This window comes from Hordeum vulgare, chromosome 2H (genome assembly GCF_904849725.1).
Source record: "Hordeum vulgare subsp. vulgare chromosome 2H, MorexV3_pseudomolecules_assembly, whole genome shotgun sequence".
Lineage (NCBI taxonomy): Eukaryota > Viridiplantae > Streptophyta > Magnoliopsida > Poales > Poaceae > Hordeum > Hordeum vulgare.
In genome coordinates this window covers 645663189-645690903 of record NC_058519.1, presented here as the reverse complement: position 1 = coordinate 645690903, position 27715 = coordinate 645663189, and the positions used below count along the sequence as shown (strand labels likewise).

Sequence of the window (27715 nt, the reverse complement as noted above, 5' to 3'; positions counted from 1 at the left end):
TGAACACTAATGGCGCACTATACATGTGGTGCACCATTACTAAATAGTAATGACGCACCATGTGTAGGTGCGCCATTAGTAACCAAAACAGTAATGGCGCACCAGGTGAAAAGTGCGTCATTACTAAGTTTGACCAAGGTTTGTATAGGTGCGCCATTACTAAGTTGACATAGTAATGGCAACTTAGTAATGACGCACTTTGTATAGGTGCGTCATTACTAAATGCACCCCCCATGGACCGCCTTTTCAGTTAAAAAAATAAAAAATGATGGAAATGTCAAAAAAATAAAAGAAAATAAATTTCCCATGTGATATGTGGTCTAGTTGTTGGGAAAATTTACAAATATGAATTTCGACTTTATTTGCAAAATCTCTCTGGAATTTAGTTAAATGGGCATAACTTTTGCATATGAACTCGGATTAAAAAGTTTTTTATATGAAAAATCATCTACTCGAAAAGTTACAAATGAATTCAACCGGGGGAACATCGTTGAAGATTTTTAGAATCCCCAAAAGCCTAACAGAATAAAAGATATGGGGCTTTTAAGATCTAGAGGGGGAAAATGGAAAAAAAATCAAACTTAGTAATGGCGCACCATTTGCTAGGTGCGCCACTAGTAACAGAAAAAAAATTGGATTCGATTTTTTTTTGGAAAAAATGTTCAAAATATGATACGTAATATGACCGGGAAGTTTGAAATATTTTTTCAAAATTTCATCACACTCATAACATGAACAAAGTCCTAGACATCAACAAGGTTTAATAGGATTGATATGATAGATATATCAACAAGTGTCTGTTAAGTGAGCTGGTGCTGAAGTTGGATAGAACTGAGAAGTTAAGTTCTTACAAGATAATAGTGGCGCATCTATAGTGCGCCATTAATAGGCAAAATATGTGCGCCACTAACAAGCTTTTTTCTAGTAGTGTTATATGATCCTCAAAACAAAATGTTTGCAGTGGCTGTAACTAAATTATCTTGATGAACTTGCAATAAATTATCCTCATGAGCTAATGAAAGTGCTACTTACAAGCAGAAGATTTTTGCCTAAAAACCATGCAGAAGAACAAGCAGTTAAAATTCTGGTACTTGTAAGAATATTTGGTCCATGCAACATCAACGAATTTGTTGTTTACCTCAGTTATCTACTACACAAGATGTAAGTTCGGATCTTTGAGAGGGGAGGGAGCAAGGACAATACCTATGGTGAGAGCACCAGATTGATTGAAGGAATATCGCCAGGTGAAAACCGAACTGCAAAGGAATACTCGCTCAAATAAGCAATTCTGCATTGTCATGAGAACATGAGTCTCATCTATTGCCCCTAGGCAGTTCTGCATTAAACAAGTTACGGTTACTATATGTGATACTAAGAGAAAATATAAATTCCTAAAGTACTTACCATGGGATGACGTGTACCTCAAAGAAAGGCCAAAACTGAGGATTTATTGATATTTTTCAATGAGCATCTAGCGAACCATGCTTGATAAAGTCAAATGCCAATGAACTCAGAGTGTTGAAGAATCCATTGATATGTCTATGCACCATTTCCGACTGTGCTGAAACCTATTAGTCAGCGTACAATAGCTCGCATTCTTGGAAAGCATGTACATAAACATCCCTAGTTGCTCTTCAACGCTGACTCCTTTGAATTTTGTAGAAGATTTCTGGATCTAAGATGGTCACATAGAGCTTGGAAAATGTAGGATTCCATCCTAAGAATATCAAGGCACCGTTAAGGGTGGCCATCCAATATTTCTTGGATATACTTAGCTCCCGTAAGAATGGATGTGTTCATTGGAATTTTTTTCTCCTAAAAGATATACAATATAATATTGGGAAGACAAGAAACATTTTCTCTCCTCCTCCTCTTCTTCAAAATTAGTACATGACTCATATCCATCGTCATGATTACTCGTATCCATTATCTAGCGAGAAGAGATTATAAAATAAATAGTAGCAACAATAGGTGCCACAATTATATATCTTATATTTGGTAGATGTATGAAAATGCAAAAAATGGACAGAAGTTAGATAACTAGATAGCTATATATAACAAGTAACATACAGACACAAGTTGAACATCTTATGTCTGCTAAAGCAGCAATTTAATCAAATTAGCATTTCAACAAACAATACGATAGACACACCAATCAGCAGCAGTGAATCGGTCAACAAGAGTGACCTGCACCAAATCAATCACATGCGCAAGTAAATAAATTTGTACTATTAATTCTTTAGTGAAACTTAGACTGAATCCATCCACAAAGGGGATTTCACGACTGTCATCCACAAAGAATCAGGGCCTGCTGAACCGTTAGTGGTTATATACGCAGTCTCAAGTACCAAAAGGTCTTGTACAATCTATAAGTGGACAGCAAGATATATTGATGTCAAACTGCTGAACATGTTCACAAGCCATAAGCAGCAACAAGTATCAAAAGAAACAAATCTCCAGTCTCCAGCAACAAGATACCTTCGACAAAGGAGGCCGTGGAGGAGGAGGAGATGATGTAGTCGCGCCTCGCTGCCTCGCTGTCGTCGGGCCTTGCGGACACCGGCGCCGGCGCCCACCGGCGGCGCAGCGAGGTGGATAGGGTTTCGAGCGAGACGGTGGGGGAAAGCGATGGGACGGTGGTCTGTATCGAATAACGGCGTGTTACGGATGTAAACGAGAAAACGAAAGTAAAAGTTACGGCCCAGAAACGACATACAGTTCATTGCTTAAAAAACCAACAATCGAAACGATGAACCGACAGTCTGATCGATAAAAACCTGAACCGACAACCTTTGCAGTTTGATTTCTGATTTGATCTTTTAAACTACGAGTGTACTGTAACGCCTAAAATAAAGGCGTCATACAAAAGGATCAGCTGGGTGAATTTTTTTCAAACATAGTTCAGTTTGTAAATTAGTTTCGTTTTTGGGTCAAAATTTTCCACTTAGCCCCGCGGCGCAAATGACCTCGGCCCTTGCCTCGATACCTCAATCAGTAATGGGAAATTACGAAATTGCTCTGACTGAAATCCCCCACGGTCTCCTGCCTGACTGAAATCTCCTCTGTTCTCCTCGTCACGCGCGCACACCGCCGCCGGAGCTCTGCCCGCTCCCCGCCCGCCGGCCGTCCTCCGCCCCCTGGCACTTCCTCCACCGCGCGAGCCCTCCCGTGCCAACCCCTCTTCCGCGCGGCCCCGTCCCGCCCTCTGCCTTCTCCTCGCCGCGCCTCGACCCCAGCTCTCCTCCGTCCGCAAAGGAGAAGACCAGCAGCGGCGGCCCCAATCGAGGGAGGGAGGATCCTCTCAGGTCAGACTCTCTCTCTCTCTCGAATGTGATGCCCCATGTTTCCGGTTAGTTCCCCTGTTTGGACCATTTCAGGGCTTGATTGATGTGTGCTGCGATTTACAGTATTTGGTAATACGAGCTCTAGCACGGTGAATGGATCTGGGATGATGGGTTTACCAGCCACAGACCACTGCCCCGGATTTTGAGGCAGCACGAAAACACTTTCATGCATTTGTTACAACTCCAAATAGCCTGAACAACAATTTCTGTCAACTACGATAGACCGTGAAGCTACTGAACTTATAGCAATTGGCTTCATCTTGCAAAACAATTGGCAGTGATGAGCTAACAAATACCAGAAGAGTATAACTGAAGATTATATAGCATTTTAACTGAAGGGCTTACACACTTTTCATCAATTAAGTGCCGCTTTAACTTTTCATCAGTTAGGTATAACATTCTCTTCATATAGGTAAATCAACTTTCAGCATCGATTTATTCTCTCATTTGTGAAAGAATCACAGGCTAAGAATTCAGAGTAAGGTAGCATACAATACTTTTCTCTCGACTACCAGTTCAATAATCGAACTGTAAACGGGATGGCCAACAAGTAGAATCATCTACCATGCTATAATCCTGTTTCCAATCCCTGAAGAAGAAAGCGAATACAGGAAGAAGGACACATATATTAAAATAACAGATTATGCTATTGCACCCATATGACAATCTGCGAGCAGTGGATTCAGTTATTTGATGAAAACAGATTAATAATTTTGTGCGGTCTAGATCAATAGTATCCCGTCTAAGTGATGCTCTTTATAGAGGATTTTTTTTGGTATTTTTTTTATGGGCAGTTCAAGTTTTTGGCCAAAGTTTGATTTTTTTGGCATCTGACAAGATGACATGTTCTGAAACTCTTTTGTTATTTTTGTTAGGGATTCTTTTGATCTCTTTGTACCTATCATTTCTGTCAACTAGCAAAGAAATATGATCAACTGTTATCTGTCACATTTTATCAGATGGCAAAACTAAGAAGGTGCATTTGATCGATTGCAGAGAAATGTGGGGCATATTGGCTTCAGAAGAGAAAATATGGAGCATTTTATGAGTTAGCCTTGTTCCAGTACTGCCTGTTCCTAGTACGTTTTCTGCACCAAGAGGTCGTTGGAGCTCCTGCAGCAAGGTAAATTCGGCGGCCGGACTCAGTGCCATGGCGTGGATATGGATGCTCTCGGTGGCTGGAGCCGTCCTCCTTTGGGCGGTTTCCCTCGGGCGGATCCTCTCTTCCCCGACGCCCTACTCCCTGCCTCCAAGCCCTCGCTTCCTACCCCCTCTTGGCGATAGGAGGAGCAGGAACGTGCTCCTGGTGCTCGCCCACCCAGACGACGAGTCCATGTATGTTACAACTCCACTGCTCTCCTTCGTGTATGCTCTGTGTACCAGGCGCTCGACGAAATTCATGCCGCGTCAAACTCTCGTGGCAGCTGTGTAGATCACGTATGACAGCGGGTATTAATTTACTGGAATCCAGTAGCTTGTGGAAATGATAATAACCAATGGTTTGACTCTAACTCAAAAAACTGGTGTCTGTCCAATTCCAATCCATGTGCTGCCTGAGCTTCAGTGTGGATATTATGCGATTTCGCTTATTTCTAGTTTGGTGCTTTGGTTGATTTATGCTTGATGTCAATGTGTATCTAATGCAGGTTTTTCACTCCAACTATTCTTTTCCTCAAGTCAAAAGGCCACAACATTCATGTTTTGTGCATGTCTCTGGGTAAGATTGCGACCCTGTTGTTAAGTATGTCTATTTTTTGTGTATCTTTATGTATGTCCAGGAGCACTCATCTGTCCATCCATTTGTTTGGCCAAAATACATCATATGCATACAGGACTATTTTATATGAAAATATACTTGAACATTACTGGATTGTTGCCGGATGTTCGGACACACCATCCATTTTCCACCCAAGAGTATATATAGGAAACCATTGGTCCATTCTATGTATGCTGCAACACTTAGAAATGGAATATTTCAGCATCACCCGCATAACATGTTCCACAGTTCAATTTCAAAATAACAGCATCTGTTATGCATGGACAATGGTCTATATGTGTGGTGATGATTACTGATTATTATTGGCAAATTATAAACAAATCGCCAAAGTATGAAGGAGGGCTTTGGGGATGCAATTTTGTTTTCTATACTACTTGATAGGCCGTTGACTAATATATGACTAGAATATTCTATCTTTTGTATGAAACAAAAAATCTTCTGCCTGGCTTACTAAAATGATAGATAAATAGCTGCACATTTAGAAATCTGTTTCTTTGGAGTATAGTACCAATACATAACTACTTGTTTGCATATTAGAGCTGTGCCTAGCTAATCTTTCCGAGTGGTTACTACCACTTTTACAGGTAATGCTGATGGTCTTGGAGATACTCGTAAAGAAGAACTGTATGATGCATGTGCAACTCTTAAGGTACTCGGATCTTCCACATCTCCATAGTGCCCTCTGGGGGGCATGCTTTTTCTCAGCTCCTGACATGGCTCCCATAATTGCAGATTCCAGCTGAGCAAGTCGCAGTCTTGGACCATCAAAAGTTGCAGGTTATTTAGTTTGCACTCATTTTTCATACTCCAGACACTATTCCAAACACACATTGACAGTTGAGCATACTCAATGTATGCTGTAGGATGGGTTTCATGAGAAATGGGATCATGGACTATTAGCCGAACTTACCATGGAGCAGATCCAGCTGTGGGATATCGACACAGTAATGACTCCATCTCAGTCCTCTCATGAACCACTGACCATAATGTACTTCTTTTACCAGCTGTAGTGCTCAGTTGTAGTGTCATGTCTTACATTGATTTTGCAGTTCTAAACATATATGAAATGTGTTGATCTGAACTAGATGTAAAATAAGAAATGTTTGAGAAGTATTTACCAGACTACCACCACATCAATACTTCTGTAGTTTATTTACTTCCCCGAGTAACTGAATGTTTAAAGGATTCTTTTTCACAGCCTTTCACTAGTTATAACTATTCCAGATAAAAACCAAAATTATATGACACTATATTAGCTATCCCCAGTTCTAAATCTCAACACAAGTCCACTGCATACAGTTACTAAGTAGTGTATATCATATGATTGCGCGGTTCAAATGCTCTTATCTGCATGTCTTTGGACCTCTCAAACTGATTGTCATGTTTTAGATTGTGACGTTTGATTCCTATGGAGTATCAGGCCATCCGAATCATCGTGATGTTCATCATGGCATATGGTTAGTTAACTTCTCATTTTGTTGCTACATTGCATTAATTTCTCACATTTGTATTTACTTATGATTGTTTAGATTACATATATATATATATGTATGTGTGTGTGTGTGTAGTTATCATATTTATTTATGTGGTACATTTCAAATCTGTTGTTCAGGTATGTAAACTGTTTTTATTTTTGTATGAACAGCAAGCTTCTTCATGAGAATCAACAAGGAAATATTGAAGCATGGGAACTTGTAAGCTTTTTACAGGAGCCTTGGATTACATTCTCCATGTTCTGTTATTAAATCCTTATAGCCACCTTTTTATCCAAAGCTCTGAAAGAGAATGCCAAATAGTTTATTGGTTTTCCATATGGTGTGCTTAAAAGCATTTATCTCGTCATTTTCGTAGGATCAGAAAGGTAGAAACCAATAATACTATTTAATATGTTCTTTGAAAAAGAATGATAAATTGGCTGACTGTCCTTATCTCGGTTAATTTCACTATGTTATTGGTTTCAAGCTAGATAATTTCCAGTTGAATAACATATAATGTAAGGAATAAATTATAGTTGTGTTCTTATGAACGGTTTTTGGACAATGCCAGTCAGTTTGATGTGTGTGTTTTTCTATTGTTTGTATGGATATATCATAGTTCACAACCTCTCTTTCTTTGATAAAATTAATGGGAGCTCACATGAGTGGTGTTGGTTTCTTTGGAAATGTAGGTAAGCCTGAATATGTTTCGCAAATACAGTGGTGCAGTTGACATTTGGTTGTCATCTTTGATCTCCTCAAGTTCGAAGCAACTGATGTATTGTCTAGTTAACTGTAGCCCAGCCAGAACCTTTGAGGCAATGGCTGCACACAGAAGTCAGTGGGTCTGGTAAGTCGAATCATTTTTTCCCTTCAATTTGACACAACATCTCATTTTCTGTTTTAGAAACTTGCACTTCAACAGAATGGTAGAGGTCAATTTCATAGTCTGAACTTTGCCAAAAATTTATTTTCAACCTTGACTCTAGAGTCTAGAACCATTTGATTTCAAACCTTGAACTATTGAAATTGTCCATTTTTCATACTCAGATAGTTTCACTTGTGGTTTAGCATGCTGTGAATGCTATGTGTCCCCACATCATTGCATGTCGTGCCATGTCACCAGATTCAGTTTGCCCATATGTTTTTGCCAATTTTTCTTCTACTTTAACCTTTTGTGTGTAACTTTTTATCTGTATGGTGTTGTTTGTTTTAGACCGTTTGTTTTGTTGTGGTATGAGGCCTCCACATCCACGTCAGCCAAAACCACTTGTGAAGTCACATGAGGATGAAAATGGACAGTTATCAATAGTTTGCGGTTGCAATTCAAACAGGTTCTAGTCTTCTAGAGATTAAGGTTGAAAAGTGAACTTTGGCCAAAGTTATGGAATCAGAAGGGTGGACATTTTTTCTTCTAGAAATGATACTAAATTGTTTCACTCGAATTTGTTTTTGAGAGCTCACTAGATGTTTTTTTAGGAGAGACAGTTTGGCCGTTACACTGGTTGTTGCCCACTTCTGCATATAATCCATGACAATACTTATAATCTTCTTTTTTAATAGTATCATGTTACATCCAGCATTTGAAGAAGCTCTAATGACCAATTCAAAATTCCCAATGTCGTTAGTTTATGTAGGAAGTGCATTATATTAATTCAAGAAAATCAATGCATCTTTTTTTTGCAGGTTCAGAAGATTGTTTGTTACGCTCTCAAGTTACACATACGTAAACATGCTTAAGAAAATTTAGCTCTTGATATTGAGAAGTACCGTCTTGTCGATCTAGATTGTAAATGTACCTTATGGCACACTTTACAAAAGCTTCCTGAGATTAGGGACAACAGTTTACAGATCATATCCTTTACCGCATAATGAGAGTTTATTGTGTACAATCCATCCGTGTTTTTCTTTTAAAGTACAATCCATCCGTGATAGTACAATGATACTGAAACTTTTAACCTCAAGTGATAGTTTCTTGCTAAAAGTCTTATTCCAGTGTTAGTGCTGGCAGCTCTGGCAGTTGATTGTGTTTTTTTTTATTGTAGAATGATACTGAAACTTTTAACCTCAAGTGTCATTTTCACAATTGTTCTTGTCCCCAACGCCTAAGGCGTGCATCCGTCTTTGTATTTGCTGCATTGCAATTTTGCAGCTCACGAACGAGTGAAACAAACATAGTACGCGAATGATTAACTTGGCAAAAATGTCAGGGTGCAAAATGCACAAAGATTTAATGACAAAAAGGATTCATAATCGGGGCATACGGTTGAAGCATGAGTTGTAGCAGATATTCTGCCCTTAGATTTCAGTTTTGGTTCTCTCTGTCTGAAAAATGTCTATAGTAATTAACCATTTTTTAGTAATGTAAAAAAATATTCTAAACATATTTGAAACCATCGTCCTGAGGAACAGATATGAATTGTTTTGATCTGTATACTATATGGATGTAATAAAGTAAGAAATATCCGAGAAGTATTTATCAAAGTTCCACAACATCATCATCACTAATTTGTACTGCCTTGCTGATGTAACCTTCTCACTCGGCTATGGCCTTTTTAAGTACTTTCTACGTCCCAAAATAAGTGATTCAATTTTTATACTAACTTTAATATGAAATAGAGTCATTTTTAATCACTTATATTGGGATGGAGGGAGTACTGAATATTTAGGTGGGATGCTTTCTCCCGGTGATTGTTAAAAAAAAAAACTAATTTGTACCATGCTCTCGAAGGAAAAGAATAAAAAAAAACTTGGGTACTTGCAAATTCCAATGCTGGCAACGTGTATGCTCGAGCAAAAGCTGCAGAGCAACCCAAACCATGTAGGGTAGTCAAAGGGCCAAAGTGAAAAATGTCCCATTTGAAAAATGCTGCTCTTGTGTCCCCCGACGAGGCGACGCCATCGTGTTGAACGGCGACCAAATCTCGTGCGTGCCGGGAAAAGTATACGACAAAACATGTGACAAGGCCGCCTCCTGCTCCTTCTCCGTTTCTTCTTCCTTCCCGAGATCCAGCGCCCCACCACGCCGCCGTTGGAGGTTTCTCCGGCTTGCTGTTGTAGGAGGGAGGGAGGGAGAAAGCAGAGCATGGGGCTGCGGGGCGCAGAGCCGGCAGCGCCCAGCGGCAGCGGCATGCTCACCCTGCCGGGATTCTTCGGCCGGCAGAGCAAGTACGTGCGCATGGACGAGGCCACGCCGCCGCCGGAGCACGAGGAGGAAGGCGTCCGTGCCGGCCGTAGCCGGAGCAGCACCAGATACGTCTTCGCCTGCTCCGTCTTCGCCTCCCTCAACTCCGTGCTCCTCGGATACGGTACGTCCTCCTCCCAATCTCCGGCCGCCGTCGTCCCCGATGCAGATTTCATTTCGCTTCGGCCATGAGATTTTCTTGGCGATCGTAACAGGGCATGTCAACTTGATTGCTTCTTGTTGAATGGATCGCGTTGACTTGTCGCGAGTTAGTACTAATTGCTTGCTTCGTTGACTTGATTACAACTGCTGTTGCTTTGCTTCTTCTTGGTGTCTCTGTCAGATGTTGGAGTAATGAGTGGGTGCATTTTGTTCATCCAGAGGGACCTCCGCATCACGGAGGTGCAGCAGGAGGTGCTCGTCGGCTGCCTCAGCTTCGTCTCCCTCCTCGGCAGCCTCGCCGGGGGGCGGACCGCCGACGCCCTCGGCCGGAAGCGCACCATCGGCCTCGCCGCCGCGGTCTTCCAGGCCGGGGCCCTCGTCATGACGCTCGCGCCGTCCTTCCGCGTGCTCATGGCCGGCAGGCTGCTGGCCGGCATCGGCATCGGCTTCGGCGTCATGATCGCGCCCGTCTACATCGCCGAGATCTCCCCCGCCGCGTCCCGGGGCTCCTTCACCTCCTTCCCGGAGATCTTCATCAACCTCGGCATCCTCCTCGGCTACATCTCCAACTACGTCTTCTCGGGTCTGCCCGATCATCTCGGCTGGCGCGTCATGCTCGCCGTCGGCATCGTACCGTCGGTGTCCATCGTCTTCGCGCTCCTCGTCATCCCGGAGTCGCCCAGGTGGCTGGTGGTGCAGGACAGGGCCGCCGAGGCGCGTGAGGTGCTTCTCAGGGTCACCGACAGCGAGGAGGAGGCCGACGAGAGGCTCGCGGAGATCGAGGCGGCCGCGGCGAGCGCTGCCAGCTCCGGCGAGACGGTGTGGCGGGAGCTCACGAGGCCCTCCCCGACGATCCGCCGGATGCTGGTCACCGGGCTGGGCATCCAGTGCTTCCAGCAGATCACCGGCATCGACGCGCTGGTGTACTACAGCCCCACCATCTTCAGAAACGCCGGGGTCACCACCGAGAGCCAGCTGCTGCTCGCCACAGTGGCCGTCGGCTTCTTCAAGACGGCGTTCATCGCGCTGGCCATCGTGCTCATCGACCGCGTCGGCCGGAAGCCGCTGCTGTACGTCAGCACGGTCGGCATGACCGTCTGCCTCGTAGTCCTGGCATCGACGCTCTGGCTGCTCGCGCACGGGGCGGTGCCCAAGGCCCTCGGCGTGGCCGTCGCCGTCCTGGCGGTCTGCGGCGACGTCGCCTTCTTCTCGGTGGGGATCGGGCCAGTGTGCTGGGTGACGAGCTCGGAGATCTTCCCACTGCGGCTGCGGTCGCAGGCGGCGGCGCTCGGCGCGGCGGTGAACCGGGTGACCAGCGGCACCGTGGCCATGTCGTTCCTGTCCGTCTCCCGCGCCATGTCCGTCGCCGGCGCGTTCTCGGCGTTCGCGGCCATCTCCGCGTTGTCGGTCGTGTTCGTGCACAGGTTCGTTCCGGAGACGAAAGGCAAGACGCTGGAAGAGATCGAGCTGCTCTTCAGCGGCGGCGATGGTGGCGAGGTAGTGAGTCCAGGGGAGGTGGAGCTCGGCGACGCGGAGCATCTGGTGCAGAAGGGATGAGACGGTCGCTTCCCGTGGTCTCTCAGTCCTCTGATGGTTCAGTTTGGAACTGTCGCATACTCGCATCTGAATGTTTAGTTTCAGAATGTGCATTTGATTCATTTGTTTACTTGTCATTTAGGACAGAAATTATACACAGTAAAAGGCTCGTGGCTTCAAACTTTAAGTTTCAGAACACAAACCATTAGCAGTTAGGGCAGAAATGAGATGCTTCATGTATCACAGGAGATGAGGCAGCAGCAATATGATGTTTCTGCATGACACTGAAAATTATGCATTGCCATTTGTCAACTTCAGCAGTAGCATTCGTACATGATTACTCTGAGTCTCAGGCCCCATTTGGACTAGCGTTTCCGCTCGTTTTCTGGTTGGTTAAGTTACGGACCTCCCGCGTCGTTTTCCATTCCAGGCAAAAATCAAGCAGTGGCCTGTAACCTACACCCGTAAAACTAATACAGGTGTATAAACTTACACCCAATCCAAGCAGGCCCTCAGCTGACTCCCAGTTCAGGATGTGGATTCATGATGAACCCCGACCCGCCACGAAAAGGCAGACACCAAACCTTGTGGAATCAAAAGCAGTCCAAGTTTAGGGTTTAAGTTGTAGGGCATCTAAGAGCAACTTCAACGGGACGATTCAAACGGACAGTCATTTTATCTGCTTTTCGTCCATTTAGGTTGGTTCGGTGAACGTTAACGTCTGCTTCGGCGTTTGGGTTGACGCATGCGTCCAACGCTGATCCGATTCATTTTTACCGGCGCGTGAAAAAAAACCACGACAGAAATAATAAACAAGATAATTAAACATTAAAAGCCCGGTCACAAAGGTCGACGAGAGTCCACACGTCCCTATTACATTAATTAAACATAAAAAAACTAAAACTACGAGGCAGTCCTAGGCGTCCTCGTCGTCATTGTCGTCGGGGCCGGTGAGGTCAACCAGCTTAGGCGCAGGGCCGGACCAGGGGAACATCATGTTCCAAAGCGCAACTGCCTGCGTCTCCGTCGTCTGTCCCGCTGATGCAGGCTGTGCTGGTGGCGGTGGCAGCGCAGCACGGGCGCGCTCCTCCTCCTCCAGCTCCCGTCGTTCCTTCTCCGCCTCCTTCTCCAGCTGCATCTGCCGATGGGCCTCGGTACGCTCCGTCGCCAGGTGTTGCGCCCTCCAGTGCCGGAGGTGGGCTTTCTCCTGCTGTTGCGTCGCGCCTAACCAGATGGGAAAGCGCGCTGACCCACTCGCGAACGCAGCCGGCCCACTGGTAGACCTCTCACGGCGGTTCCGTCGGCTCGTTCTTCGGCGGAGGTGGCACGACGCAGTCGCCGGCGACAGACAACGTGATGGCCTCCACGAGCTGCGCCTCGTACGGTGCCTCCTCCTCGTCGGTCTTGTGCCACTCTTCCTCCTTGCTCTCGCGGAGAACGACTGCAAGCGCCGCCTGATAGGCGGCTTCTGCCTCCTGGTCTTCGTCGCTAATGACGAGCGGGGGTGGCGGAGGGCCTCCTGGCTGCACCTCGCGCACGCCGCGCCGGCGCTGCTCCTCGTGCTCCAAGGCGAATCAGACCTCCAAGTTAGGAGAGTCGGCCGCGTACACCGGCGGTGAGTCACTTCCTGCGCGTGCATCCGCGCCGACTGCAGCACGACCGACACCGGGATCCTCTCCAAATCCAGATGCCGGTGATACGGAAGGGTGAGGTCGAGGTAGGGCAGCGGAACACGATGCTCTGAGTGCCACCACGCTTGATGCACCGGGACGCTGACACGCTCGCGAGGCCGGCGGGGGTAGACGGTGGCCTTGCCCTTGTTTTGGAAGGAGCCGGCTATGGATAGGGTTTGGTCGCCGACGAGGTGGCAAGATGGGGACGGGGGGACGGGGGAGGGGGGATTCTGGAAGCAGATGGCCGAACCCCACCGCACGTTCGGATTAAAAAAGGTCGACCGCGGACACTGACGCGTGGGCCCGTGGAGGATGGCCGTCATAAATTAAGTTGACTGTGGTTGTTGGGACGGACACAAAGAGGACGCGCGCGCGTCCGCTTTGCATCCATGCTGACGCATTTCAAAACCAAATTTGAACCAAAAATGAATCGGCGCGGATGTGTTTTGAAAGTGGGTCCGTGTGTTGAGCCATCACTTTTGTCTGCACGGACCAAAAAAACGGCGGCGAATGAAATGAATCGTTTTATTGGAGTTGCTCTTAGAAGAGGCAAATACATCAGTAGCACAATCAAGTTGCACGGGATGACCAATTTGATTCATAAAGTTGAAAAATACAGAAACTGGTGCTTTGGCGCGGAAAGTATGAGAAGGTCGCCGTGGTGTCAGCCAAAACTTCAGTGATTGTTCCAATGTGCATTTGATTTTCCTTTCTGTCATTTAGGACAGAAACTATACACACTTACCAGCCTTGCAGCTTCAAAATTTAGTTTCAGATTATCCTAAAAAAAACGTTTCAGAATAGAAAACAGAGTAACAGCTAGGACAGAAATAAGATGATCCATGTAGTTGTATGTGACAGAAATAAGATGCTCCATGTAGTAGCTTCAAATTTGAACAAGTGCTATTCGTACCTTGATCAGTCTGAACCTGAACCTACACAACTAACACTGCTTGTGAATCGAACAAATGAAGGTGAGATCCACGTGCATCTTAGTTGTGCTGATTCTACATGTTTTTTTTTTCTAATCTCATTTTTTACCTTTATCTTTTGTATATGAGCACATTGTTTGATTGTGCGTATCTCAATTATGTAGAAGTCAGATGTAATCCTTATAAATCTTTTAAGTAATAAAGCGTCTTTTTTCAAAATGACAATCAGTGCAGATATATATCCTCTGCTTTTCTGAACCCCGTAAATAAACGTGGAACCTGATTGAAAACATGGTTGTAATCGGTACCTTCCGGTTAGCCACCATGTGTAAAGCGTCTCGCAGAGAGCATGTGTCTGTTGTTTTCCGACTCAGGCCACATTGACGCATTGAAATTTAGTGCCTGTTCGGCAGGTCTCCCCTCCGTAGCTCCGCTCCTGGAGCGGCTGGAGGAGCTGCGGAGCGGCGCCGAACGCGTTGGCTCTGTGCTCTTTCAGAGTGGAGCGGAGCAGCTTGTAGGTCATTTTTTCAGAGTTGCAAAGATGACGCTCCGCGTCTAGATGGGGCTGGGAGTTCAAAAGTGGGGAGTGGAGGCTTGCCAAACAGGCTCTTATAATACCGGTTGCCACATTGACACGCCTAGGAGTTGGGAGTCCTTTTTTCCGTTACCTACACAGGAAGAACAAATGCCAAGAGATTGGGTTTGGCGCCAAACTAAGGCCATGTTTAAAACCACAATTCGGCGGTGCAGAACCCTTGGCGCGCCGGTCGAGCTGGTAGAATCGCCCGCACATCAACACCTTCTCCGGCGCTTCTGTTCATGGGGAAGATAGGAGGTTGTTAAAATAAATCTAAAGCACATAATCAATCATCCGAGAACGAAGCAACCATACAAGACACGACATCGAAATTTGTTAACGAGGTTCATCGACATGGCTACATCCCGAGGTATAATTACAGGTGGTCCTTTTCGGAGTTAATTGCAAGAGAGTGCCACAATTGGGACCGTATTCACAAGTTGGTGCCATCTTTCAAATTTTTTGCAAATACGTATCAAGATACAGGCCGTATTTTGCAGAATCGCGTATTTATACGTATAGATGCTCTTTCTGACATACATGGCCCACCTGTCAGCCTCTTAAAGAAAAAACCGCCCGGACCGGTGCGGCTGGGGGGAAAACCGGCTCTCTGCTTCCTCTCGTATCGGATCGGCTGCGGGGAAAACCGGCTCTCTGCCGGTCGAGTACTCCTGCCGGTCGCACTCTGTTTTTCTTTGGCTGGGGACCGCTGCGGCTGGCTCTCTTCTTCTTCGCTACTCCCGCTGCTCCTCTCCTGCTCTTCTTCGCCGCCGGCAGCCGAGCTCCGCCGCGCCATGGAGTTTGAGGAGGAAAGCACCGATGACAACAGCCAGGATTACTCTCAGATGCTCTGCGAAAACAGTGAGGACGACGAGAAGTACGAGGTTAGTGCTCACAGCTAGGGTTAGGGTTCTATCCGAGTGCATTTGGGGATTTTAGTGTCTGTTTTAGGGTATAGTGCAGTTGCATTTGGGGATTTAGGTTAGGTTGGGATTTAGTGCTGCTTAGGATTTGAGTGCAGCTGCATTTGGGGATTTAGTGCTGCTGCATTTGGGGAATTAGTGCTGCTTAGTTAGGTTTTAGTACGGTTTGTTAGGATTTTAGTTAGGTTTGGTGATTTGGTGAATTATGTTGTAGTTTGGTAGCCTGATTAGGATTTGGTGATTTGATTATTGTTGTAATTTGGTAGGGGTTAGGGTTTTAGTATGGTTTCTTAGTAATGATTTTGTTCTTGCTTTAGATTCCTGATAGCATTGAAGATGAGGATTACAGAGGGCTTGAGTTGGATCTTATGGTTTTCTGCCGGAAGCATGGCAAAGCAACATAAAGATTTGTAGCTTTTGAAGGAACCAACACTGGCAGGAGGTTCTTGGCATGTGCTGAGCAGGTAACTATTGCACAGTTCTATTTATCAGTTTGATGAAAGTTAAATATGCTATGCTTACTATGCTTTGTGTATTGTTTAATTTACAAGGAGCTGATAACTGTGGATTTGTTGAATGGGTTGATCCATATTGGCCTATACCAATGCAGACTGCCCTGTTGAAGCTTTGGCAAATGTATGAAGATGCCAAAGCTTACAGGAGGAGTGACAATCTGAATAGTGCACTAACAATTCAGACTTTGACATGTGAGAAGAAGAGTCTTGAAGATAAATTTCAGGAACTAGCTAAACATGTGGACACCCTTTTTCAGGCCCAAGAAACTAGGACAAAAGAGCATTTGTATGTGGTCAGTGAGTACAAAAAAGAATTTGAAGAGCAGAAGGCAGAGAGAACAAGGAAAGAGGGAGAGAACTAGAAGTTGAATGAGAAGTATGTCATTCTTGAAAACCTTTCAAGAGCTCAAGGGAAAATGACCAAAAATGTGAAGTGCAACCATTTGAAAGAAAATGAGAGGCTTATTGAAGAGAGGAGGAAAATGAAGTTGCATATCAGTCAACTACAGGAGGTCCTAGCCAATTCAGAAGCACAAATCACTGATGAAGTGACCAAGTTGAAGAATGAACTTGCTTGTATGACACTTTCAAATGAAAAGCTCACTGAAGAAGTTGCTACAAGTTCAAGTTGGAACCAGCTTCTCAATGAAAAGATGAAGTGATAAGATGAATGAATGAGTCATGTTGTTGTTTGATTTATGTTGTTCTTGCTTTATGACTTATGTTTGAACCATTTATTTGTTATGTTTGAACCAGTTACTTGTTATGTTGGAACCAGCTGCTGAATGAATGGGTTATGTTGTTGTTGCTTCTGAAATTTGAGTTAATTTGTATCCAGTCACATTTGAGTAAATTTTCAGTATATATACTGAAACAGTGCTCGCATATGGTCATGTTGTTATGTTGGAGTATAATTGAGTTAATTTCAGTATATATATCCAAGCAAAATTTCAGTATATATATCCAAGTATAATTGAGTGTATATATATCCAAGTATAATTGAGTATATATATCCAAGTATAATGAGTGTATATCTATCCAAGTATAATTGAGTGTTGGAGTATAATTGAGTTAATTTCAGTATATATATCCAAGTATAATTGAGTATATATATCCAAGCAGTACACAAGAAAAATTTCAGCATAACTGTCACCTAGCTCATATATTACCAAACACCATAAAAGTTCTCAATCACCACAATAGTTCTCAAACAGACCACTAGCATTACAAAACATACACTAGCATTACTGTCACCCAGCCTTACTGTCACCTAGCTCATCTATTACCACTAGCATTGAAGTAACTAGCCCATCCAGTATTGCCAGAAGTAGAAGCACTAGCAGCCCATCTTGGGGCTGAGAAACGTCCTCTTCCAGCACCTCTTCCAGCACCTCTACCAGCACCAGCACCAACACCTCTTCCAGAAGTAGCACCAGCTCCTCTTCCAGCACCTCTACCAGCAGCAGCACCTCTTCCAGCAGTAGCACCAGTACCTCTTCCAGCAGGAGCAGGAGCAGTTGTTGCAGGTGCAGGTGCATTTCTTGCAGGTGCCTATTAAATAAAGAAAGAAAGAGGGAAACAAATCATTGAATATATATGTCAAGTGCAAAATATTAAAGAAAGAAAGAAAGAAAGAGGGAAACAAAGTAAAAAAAGTGTTACCACATGTTTGTTTTTCCTCAAAAGCAATTTTGGTTTCAAGTTTTTGTTGCAGCTTGTGTATCTGTGACCTTGGAGTCCACAATTGCTACATGTTATTGTACCCAATCTTGATGTATCCTTAGGCTTGGGCACTTCAAATCTTACCTTTGCCCTCTTCTCTTTCTTTCTCCCTTTCTTAATTTTAAATTCAGGGGGGTCTATGTCTAGCCGTGTACTTTTTGTCCAGTTATGTTCACCAGGACAGGGTAAATCATTGGTTCATATGCTGCCACATACAAAGGTTTTCTGAAGAAGTTGCACAAAAAATCCTTTGGAAACCTTTTTGCGTTGTTAATTGCAGAGATTGCATGGTTACATGGTATGCCAGTAATGTCCCACTTTCTGCAACTACATGTGTGAAGCTCCAAATTAACAACATGTGTCTGTTGTCCACTACTCACTTGCCACAAACTGACACGAACTTGAATGGGTTTGCAGCATGTGGCCCTTTCCTTTTCTGCCTCTAGCTTTTCACTATAATGAGGTGTGATTCCCCATCTAGTTGCCTTCCCACTCTCTCTATTCCTATGCCACCTCACCATCATCTTATCTTTAATACCATCACACATTGTCCTAATTGGTTTTTTCCTAACATCAAGGATGTACTTGTTAAACACCTCAGACAGATTGTTAACAATCAAATCTGTCTTGCAGTTTGTGTCAAATGCATGCCTAGCCCAGTTTTTTTAGGTATCTCACTAAGCCACTTCCAAGCCTTTTCACTATCTTTTTTCATATGATCCATTGCAAGTTCAAACTTGTGTTCATTATAAGCATAACTGGCATTATCCATATACTTCTTAAGATCTTCCCCCCTAAACCCAACATTCTGGAAATTTGCATACAAGTGTCTAAGGCAAAATCTTTGGTGGGAGTTAGGAAAAACTTGATTCACTGCATTCAGTAGCCCCTGTTCACACATGACACAACTATAAGCTACAATTCTAAGATACAATTCATAACTACAGTTGTAAGCTAGAATTCAGTATTACCTTCTGTCTATCAGACATGATTGTGTATGGACCAAACTGTCCAGTTTCTCCTCCTAGGCAGATCTTCAGTTGGTGGAGAAACCAACACCAACTTTGTGTATCCTCTTGTCCAACAATAGCAAATGCCAGGGGATATATATTATTATTCCCATCTCTATGAGTGGCAGCAAGGATTTGGGCACCAGTGCATAGCTTTACAAAACATCCATCAACACCTAATATATTGCAACACAAAATTGTCACTATAATATCAAATTCACAACTAAAATAACATAATAATTATATAATTTTGAACTAACCAATGAAGGGTCTGCATCCCTGAAGAAAACCCTCCCTTGCTCCATTGAGGCAGAAGAACATTGCATGAAACCTTGGCCCAGGATGTGAAATTTTTGCAGTAGGTGTTGGAGTTACTGTTGTAATTATAACCCTACTACCAGGGTTTGTATCCATCACAGTCTGAGCATAGTCTCTAAGCCTGGTATATTGCTTCTTGTGCTCTCCTAGAATATTCTCAACAGCTTGATTTTTTGCTCTATATGCCATTGCCTTTGGAACTTCTACACCATACTTTTCTTGGCAGTTGTCAATCATTGTCTGAATGCTAGTATTGAGATTAGATCTAAACAATGGCTCATATGTCTTTGCAAGCCACTTTGCAGTGACCCTACTCTTATCTGTAGTAGTAGGGCAAGTGTGTTGCAATCTCATTTTCTTTATTGCAAATGTTTTCTCTCCTTTTATAACTGCTGCCACCATAAAGAATTTGCATATCTTCTTTGTTATGCATTCCACAATTATTCTTTATCTGAATTCCTGTGATACTGAAAAGACCTACTCTGACTGATGTGCAAGCTCAACAAAGCATCCCTAACTTGGTGTTGATCTCTGAAACACATTTTCAGACATAGTTGATTATGTGGCTCTTCCTTATTTTCATCATACCATTTCCTAGGTGGCTGTTTCTTTGCCCTGCTCTTTCTTCCTTTAGGTGGTACAAAACTAGCTGGCTCAAACCCATCATCATAACTTTCCTTAAGGAAACCTTTCTCCTCTTCATCTGATGAGGGTTTAAAATCTGGTTCATATATTTGTATGGCACTGGAATGTGACCTGCTTGTGGGTCCTCTACCCAATGGCAGTTTCCTCCTCTTTATTGTAGGTTCGATAATGTGTTCTCCTTCTTGAACAACTTGATCCTCCTCATCCAACTCAAATAAATCTTCCCATCTGTTTCACCATCATAATGATGTAAGACCTCTGGTAGCACTTCATCATCAAGTCCACTGCTGTCTGTTTCATCATCATTTGTTTCTTCCTGTTCAAATTATTCTAATGTAAGCCCTCTTCCCTCATTTGCTTTTGGCCTATACTCCCCCATGAAGTAAGGATCATGTTCAATATCTATTGGACCCTCTGAATCAAATGAAGATGTATCAGTACTATCTTCTTCCACTACTTGTTTAAGCTTCAGCTTTCCCTTCTGCTCTCTCTCCTCATTTCTGCTCTCTTGTCTTCCAATCACAATTTGGCTCTCTTGTGTCACAAGCACATCTTCAAAGACAGGTGCACTCCCCTATACACAGACAAATTCAGCAACTTGGCATCCTTGTGCTGCCTCTTTAGTTGTTGCAACTTAGCATTGCTATCTATTTTATCCAAACCATCAACTCCTATGCCTTTATCAAAATACACTGAGTCAGTGCTTCCATAGCCTTGTGTCTCCATCAGTGCTATCACACTAGGAAGGACAACATCATCACTGCACAGTTTCAACTCTAAACTATCCAGATCTTGAAAATGAATGGCAACATCCCAAATTTCTGGATATAAACTGCAATTTCAGAAAAAATGTCAATTGTCAGTGATAAATTCACATCACATGACAATGTAACACTAAATTTCACAAACAAGAGAACTGGAACTAATTAAATCTAACACCCTAATCCCCATTATTATAAATTTCAAAAATATGGCACTTGTCAGTGATGATGTTGCGAGTGAATATGGTTAATATACAGTGCCTTATTGTGCTATCAGGTAATAATTTTTACTGAGCAGCAGGAGACAGCAGCAGGACACAACAAGAGGAGATTTTGGGCATATTCAGAAACTGGACTAGGAACCTAATCCTAAATCTCCATTTCATTCAATCCCCAATACTATAAATTGATGAAGAAAACTTACTCAACGCCGCCGATCCCAGACGTCCAATGATGGCTTGTGCTTGGATTCACCACCCAAATCTGTGCTAGCCTCAACATCCCCGCCTTGGACACAACAGGCTCGGAGAAATTGCAGGAGCTCTCGTCATCGGACGAATAAGAGTCGCTGTCGTCGTCGCCATCAACGTAGCCGTCGCCGCCAGCACGAACTATGCTTCCAGGGGCCGCCGCCGCCATGGCTGGGATAGAGGAGAGGGAGTAGGGTTGGGAACAGATGCTAGAGGAAGGAGAGATGGATAGAGCCAGTTTTCTCCGGAGCCGATCCGATACGAGAGGAAGCAGAGAGCCGGTTTTCCCCCCAGCCGCAGCGGTCCGGGCGTTTTTTTTTCTTTAAGAGGCTGATAGGTGGGCCATGTATGTCAGAAAGAGCATCTATACGTATAAATACGCGATCTGCAAAATACGGCATGTATCTTGGTACGTATTTGCAAAAAATTTGAAAGATGGCACCAACTTGTGAATACGGCCCGAATTGTGGCACTCTTTTGCAATTAACTCTCCTTTTCGTGACACCGTCATAATATCGTATCTCGACTGTCCGAGCACCGACACACGCCGCCGTCTCCCCTACATACCTGTGTTCTTTCTTGACATATGTTACATCATGTATCTACCCACATACCACGCTAATGCTATTGGTCTTAGTAGTAGCGCTTTTCTTGGGCCGTGCTACTACTAAGTGGGGCTACTTCTATTATGCTTAACCGTTGCTCTGATTCCCGTGAAGCGCTACTGCTATTCTACTTAGCAGTAGTGTTTTTTACAAGGGCGCGCTAGTACTGCTGCTACCGTCGGTGGGCTCGTCGGGTCCCGTTTAGCAGTAGCGCGTTTTACAATTCCAGCGCTGCTGTTAAGTCTTTAGCAGTAGCGCGTGACTGAGCCAACACTACTGCTAAGTAGCAACATCGTGGCTGAGCCAGCACTACTGCTAAGTAACAGCAGCGCGTGTTATAATCCATCGCTACTAATAGGGTCCTACCTATAAGGTTTCTCCTACTAGAAAAAGTTTGATGACTGAAAACATAGTTTGCTAGTTTCCAAGAAACTTCATTGTCTACATTTTAACATGTGATTAGCTTGTTACTTGATCACGAGAAGTTCTATGAAAAAAGAGTTGTTGTTTTATGATGCTAGAAAAAGTGATTGGAAGTAACACTGGTCAAACTTAAATACTATACTAGCATTCACACTTCATAAATTATTTCTTTTATCATTTACCTATCGAGGATGAGCAGGAATTAAGCTTGGGGATGCTGATACGTTTTCAATGTATCGATAATTTATGAAGTATTCATACCAATATTCTACAACTTTCATATACTTTTGTCAACATTTTATATTATTTTCTAGGACTAACTTACTTATCCAGTGTCAAGTGCTAGTTCCTGTTTTTTTTTCGCGGAAAATCAATATCAAACGGACTCCAAAGACGATAAAATTTTACCAAGATTGTTTTTTAGAATATATGTGGTGTTTGGGAAGAAGAATCAATGCCACACGATGCTCGGGGCTCTCACAAGCCAACATGGCACGACCAGGGGGTGGCCGCGCCCTGATGGTTTGTGGCCACCCCTTAAGTTGGATGTGTTGGAATTATGCCCTAGAGGCAATAATAAATGTATAGTTATTATTATAATTCCTGTATCAAGATAATAGTTTATTATCCATGCTATAATTGTATTGAATGAAGACTCATTTACATGTGTGGATACATAGACAAAACACCGTCCCTAGCATGCCTCTAGTTGGCTAGCCAGTTGATCGATGATAGTCAGTGTCTTCTGATTATGAACAAGGTGTTGTTGCTTGATAACTGGATCACGTCATTAGGAGAATCACGTGATGGACTAGACCCAAACTAATAGACGTAGCATGTTGATCGTGTCATTTTGTTGCTACTGTTTTCTGCGTGTCAAGTATTTATTCCTATAACCATGAGATCATATAACTCACTGACACCGGAGGAATGCTTTGTGTGTATCAAACGTCGCAACGTAACTGGGTGACTATAAAGATGCTCTACAGGTATCTCCGAAGGTGTTAGTTGAGTTAGTATGTATCAAGACTGGGATTTGTCACTCCGTGTGACGGAGAGGTATCTCGGGGGCCCACTCGGTAATACAACATCACACACAAGCCTTGCAAGCAATGTGACTTAGTGTAAGTTGCGGGATCTTGTATTACGGAACGAGTAAAGAGACTTGCCGGTAAACGAGATTGAAATATGTATGCGGATACTGACGATCGAATCTCGGGCAAGTAACATACCGAAGGACAAAGGGAATGACATACGGGATCATACGAATCCTTGGCACTGAGGTTCAAATGATAAGATCTTCGTAGAATATGTAGGATCCAATATGGGCATCCAGGTCCCGCTATTGGATATTGACCGAGGAGTCTCTCGGGTCATGTCTACATAGTTCTCGAACCCGCAGGGTTTGCACACTTAAGGTTCGACGTTGTTTTATGCGTATTTGAGTTATATGGTTGGTTACCGAATGTTGTTCGGAGTCCCGAATGAGATCACGGACGTCACGAGGGTTTCCGGAATGGTCCGGAAACGAAGATTGATATATAGAATGACCTCATTTGATTACCGGAAGGTTTTCGGAGTTACCGGGAATGTACCGGGAATGACGAATGGGTTCCGGGAGTTCACCGGAGGGGGGCAACCCACTCCGGGGAAGCCCATAGGCATTTGGGGGGGTCACACCAGCCCTTAGTGGGCTGGTGGGACAGCCCACCAATCCCCTATGCGCCAAGAGAGAAAAGTCAAAGGAAAGAAAAAAAAAGGGGAAGAAGTGGGAAGGGGGAAGGACTCCCTCCCACCAAACCAAGTAGGACTCGGTTTGGGGGGGGGGGGGAGAGTCCTCCCCCCTGGCTCGGCCGACCCCTTGGGGATCCCTTGGACCCCAAGGCAAGGTCCCCCTCCCTCCTCCTATATATATGGGGCTTTTAGGGCAGATTTGAGACGACTTTCTCACGGCTGCCCGACCACATACCTCCATAGTTTTTCCTCTAGATCGTGTTTCTGCGGAGCTCGGGCGGAGCCCTGCTGAGACAAGATCATCACCAACCTCCGGAGCGCCGTCACGCTGCCGGAGAACTCTTCTACCTCTCCGTCTCTCTTGCTGGATCAAGAAGGCCGAGATCATCGTCGAGCTGTACGTGTGCTGAACGCGGAGGTGCCGTCAGTTCGGTACTAGATCGTGGGACTGCTCGCGGGATTGTTCGCGGGGCGGATCGAGGGACGTGAGGACGTTCCACTACATCAACCGCGTTCTCTAACGCTTCTGCTGTACGATCTACAAGGGTACGTAGATCACTCATCCCCTCTCGTAGATGGACATCACCATGATAGGTCTTCGTGCGCGTAGGAAAATTTTTGTTTCCCATGCGACGTTCCCCAACAGTGGCATCATGAGCTAGGTTCATGCGTAGATGTCTTCTCGAGTAGAACATAAAAGGTTTTGTGGGCGGTGATGTGCGTTTTTCTGCCCTCCTTAGTCTTTTCTTGATTCCGCGGTATTGTTGGATTGAAGCGGCTTGGACCGACATTACTCGTACGCTTACGAGAGACTGGTTTCATCGTTACGAGTAACCCCCTTTGCTCAAAGATGACTGGCAAGTGACGGTTTCTCCAACTTTAGTTGAATCGGATTTGACCGAGGAGGTCCTTGGATGAGGTTAAATAGCAACTCATATATCTCCGTTGTGGTGTTTGCGTAAGTAAGATGCGATCCTACTAGATACCCTTGGTCACCACGTAAAACTTGCAACAACAAAATTAGAGGACGTCTAACTTGTTTTTGCAGGGTATGATTGTGATATGATATGGCCAATGATGTGATGTGATATATCGGATGTATGAGATGATCATGTTGTAATAGAAATATCGACTTGCACGTCGATGGTACGGCAACCGGCAGGAGCCATAGGGTTGTCATTACACTAACATATTTGTGCTTGCAGATGCGTTTACTATTTTGCTAGGATGTAGTTTTAGTAGTAATAGCATAAGTAGCACGACAACCCCGATGGCAACACGTTGATGGATGATCATGGTGTGGCGCCGGTGACAAGAAGATCGTGCCGGTGCTTTGGTGATGGAGATCAAGAAGCACGTGATGATGGCCATATCATGTCACTTATGAATTGCATGTGATGTTAATCCTTTTATGCACCTTGTTTTGCTTAGAACGACGGTAGCATTATGAGGTGATCTCTCACTAAAATTTCAAGACGAAATTGTGTTCTCCCCGACTGTGCACCGTTGCTACAGTTCGTCGTTTCGAGACACCACGTGATGATCGGGTGTGATAGACTCAACGTTCACATACAACGGGTGCAAAACAGTTGCGCACGCGGAACACTCGGGTTAAGCTTGACGAGCCTAGCATGTGCAGACATGGCCTCGGAACACATGAGACCGAAAGGTCGATCATGAATCATATAGTTGATATGATTAGCATAGGGATGCTTACCACTGAAACTACTCTCGACTCACGTGATGATCGGACTTGGGATAGTGTAAGTGGATCATGAACCACTCAAATGACTAGAGAGATGTACTTTTTGAGTGGGAGTTTAGCATATAATTTGATTAAGTTGAACTCTAATTATCTTGAACATAGTCTAAGTCCACTTTGAATATATTTGTGTTGTAGATCATGGCTCACGCAAGTGTCATCCTGAATTTTAATACGTTCCTAGAGAAAGCTAAGTTGAAAGATGATGGAAGCAACTTTGTAGACTGGGCTCGTAATCTTAAGCTGATCTTACAAGCTGGAAAGAAGGATTATGTCCTTAATGCTGCGCTAGGAGATGAACCACCCGCTACGGCTGATCAGGATGTTAAGAACGCTTGGTTAGCACGTAAGGAGGACTACTCAATAGTTCAATGTGCAGTCTTGTATGGCTTAGAGCCGGGACTTCAACGTCGCTTTGAGCGTCATGGAGCATTTGAGATGTTCCAGGAGTTGAAGTTTATCTTTCAGAAGAACGCCCGGATCGAGAGGTATGAGACCTCCGATAAATTCTATGCTTGCAAGATGGAGGAAAACTCATCTGTTAGTGAACATGTGCTCAAAATGTCTGGGTACTCAAACCGTCTAGCTGAACTGGGGATTGAACTCCCGCAAGAAGCTATCACTGACAGAATCCTCCAATCACTGCCGCCAAGCTATAAAGGCTTTGTGTTGAACTACAACATGCAAGGGATGAACAAGTCTCCCGGCGAGTTGTTTGCGATGCTGAAAGTCGCAGAGTCTGAACTCCGTAAAGAGCATCAAGTGTTGATGGTGAGCAAGACCACTAGTTTCAAGAGAAACGGCAAAGGCAAGAAGGGAAATTCGAAGAAGAGCGGCAAGCCTGTTGCCAATCCGCCGAAGAAACCCAAGGCTGGACCTAAGCCTGAAACAGAGTGCTTCTATTGCAAGGGTATGGGTCACTGGAAGCGCAATTGCCCCAAGTATCTGGCAGATAAGAAGGCGGGCAAAGAAAAATCAGGTATATTTGATATACATGTTATTGATGTGTACTTAACCGGCTCTCGTAGTAGTGCCTGGGTATTCGATACCGGTTCTGTTGCTCACATTTGCAACTCGAAGCAGGAACTGCGGAATAGACGAAGGCTGGCGAAAGACGAAGTGACGATGCGCGTAGGAAACGGTTCCAAGGTTGATGCAATAGCCGTCGGCACCGTGTCACTTCAACTACCGTCGGGATTAGTGATGAACTTAAATCATTGTTATTTAGTGCCTGCGTTGAGCATGAACATTATATCTGGATCTTGTTTATTGCGAGACAGTTACTCTTTTAAGTCTGAGAATAATGGTTGTTCTATTTCTATGAGTAACATCTTTTATGGTCATGCACCGAATGTGAGAGGATTGTTCATATTGAATCTCGATAGCGATACGCATATACATAACATTGAGACCAAAAGAGTTAGAGTAAACAATGATAGCGCCATATTTTTGTGGCACTGCCGCTTGGGTCATATTGGTGTAAAGCGCATGAAGAAACTCCATGCTGATGGACTTTTGGAGTCACTTGACTTTGATTCACTTGACACGTGCGAACGATGCCTCATGGGCAAGATGACTAAAACTCCGTTCTCCGGAACAATGGAGCGTGCAAGTGACTTATTGGAAATCATACATACCGATGTGTGTGGTCCGATGAGCGTAGAGGCACGTGGCGGATATCGTTATTTTCTCACCTTCACTGACGATTTAAGTAGATATGGTTATGTCTACTTGATGAAGCACAAGTCTGAAACATTTGAAAAGTTCAAACAATTTCAGAGTGAAGTAGAAAATCATCGTAACAAGAAGATCAAATTCCTACGGTCTGATCGTGGGGGTGAATATCTGAGTTTCGAGTTTGGTACTCACTTAAGACAATGTGGAATTGTTTCACAGTTAACACCGCCTGGAACACCACAGCGTAATGGTGTGTCCGAACGTCTTAATCGTACTTTGTTAGAAATGGTGCGATCTATGATGTCTCTTACTGATTTGCCGTTATCATTTTGGGGTTGTGCATTAGAAACAACTGCATTCACTTTAAATAGGGCACCATCAAAATCCGTTGAGACGACACCATACGAACTGTGGTATGGCAAAAGACCAAAGTTGTCGTTTCTTAAAGTTTGGGGATGTGATGCTTATGTCAAAAAGCTTCAGCCTGAAA

General features: G+C 44.1%; 2 protein-coding genes across 3 annotated transcripts; both read left to right on the top strand.

Annotated features, from left to right (window-relative positions):
- The first annotated feature begins 3026 nt into the window (after positions 1-3026).
- LOC123428333 (probable N-acetylglucosaminyl-phosphatidylinositol de-N-acetylase) lies at positions 3027-8580 on the top strand. Of its 2 annotated transcripts, none has more exons than XM_045112531.1 (10): positions 3027-3305; positions 4341-4679; positions 4991-5061; positions 5706-5770; positions 5854-5898; positions 5985-6065; positions 6511-6578; positions 6767-6815; positions 7289-7446; positions 7813-8178. In XM_045112531.1, coding segments are annotated over exons 2-10 (723 nt in total). In that variant the 5' UTR covers positions 3027-3305; positions 4341-4494; the 3' UTR covers positions 7814-8178. The 2 variants fall into 2 exon arrangements, with proteins under 2 accessions (XP_044968466.1, XP_044968465.1); XM_045112530.1 differs by lacking the exon at positions 7813-8178 and adding an exon at positions 8283-8580 and having other exon boundaries at positions 3040-3305.
- Positions 8581-8676: 96 nt separating this feature from the next.
- Positions 8677-11817, top strand: LOC123428332 (probable polyol transporter 4). Its single transcript, XM_045112529.1, has 2 exons — positions 8677-9904; positions 10124-11817. The coding sequence occupies exons 1-2, from the start codon at positions 9682-9684 to the stop codon at positions 11497-11499; spliced, it is 1599 nt and encodes a 532-aa protein (XP_044968464.1). The 5' UTR covers positions 8677-9681; the 3' UTR covers positions 11500-11817.
- Positions 11818-27715: the final 15898 nt, after the last annotated feature.

Excerpts from the sequence above, each read along its gene's own strand:
- LOC123428333 (XM_045112530.1), top strand. The coding sequence starts at position 4,495 with ATGGCGTGGATATGGATGCTCTCGGTGGCTGGAGCCGTCCTCCTTTGG. Across the intron at positions 5,771-5,853 it reads ATGCATGTGCAACTCTTAAG|ATTCCAGCTGAGCAAGTCGC; the intron begins GTACTCGGATCT and ends CCATAATTGCAG. Across the intron at positions 5,899-5,984 it reads TGGACCATCAAAAGTTGCAG|GATGGGTTTCATGAGAAATG; the intron begins GTTATTTAGTTT and ends TGTATGCTGTAG.
- LOC123428332 (XM_045112529.1), top strand. The coding sequence starts at position 9,682 with ATGGGGCTGCGGGGCGCAGAGCCGGCAGCGCCCAGCGGCAGCGGCATG. Across the intron at positions 9,905-10,123 it reads CTCCGTGCTCCTCGGATACG|ATGTTGGAGTAATGAGTGGG; the intron begins GTACGTCCTCCT and ends TGTCTCTGTCAG.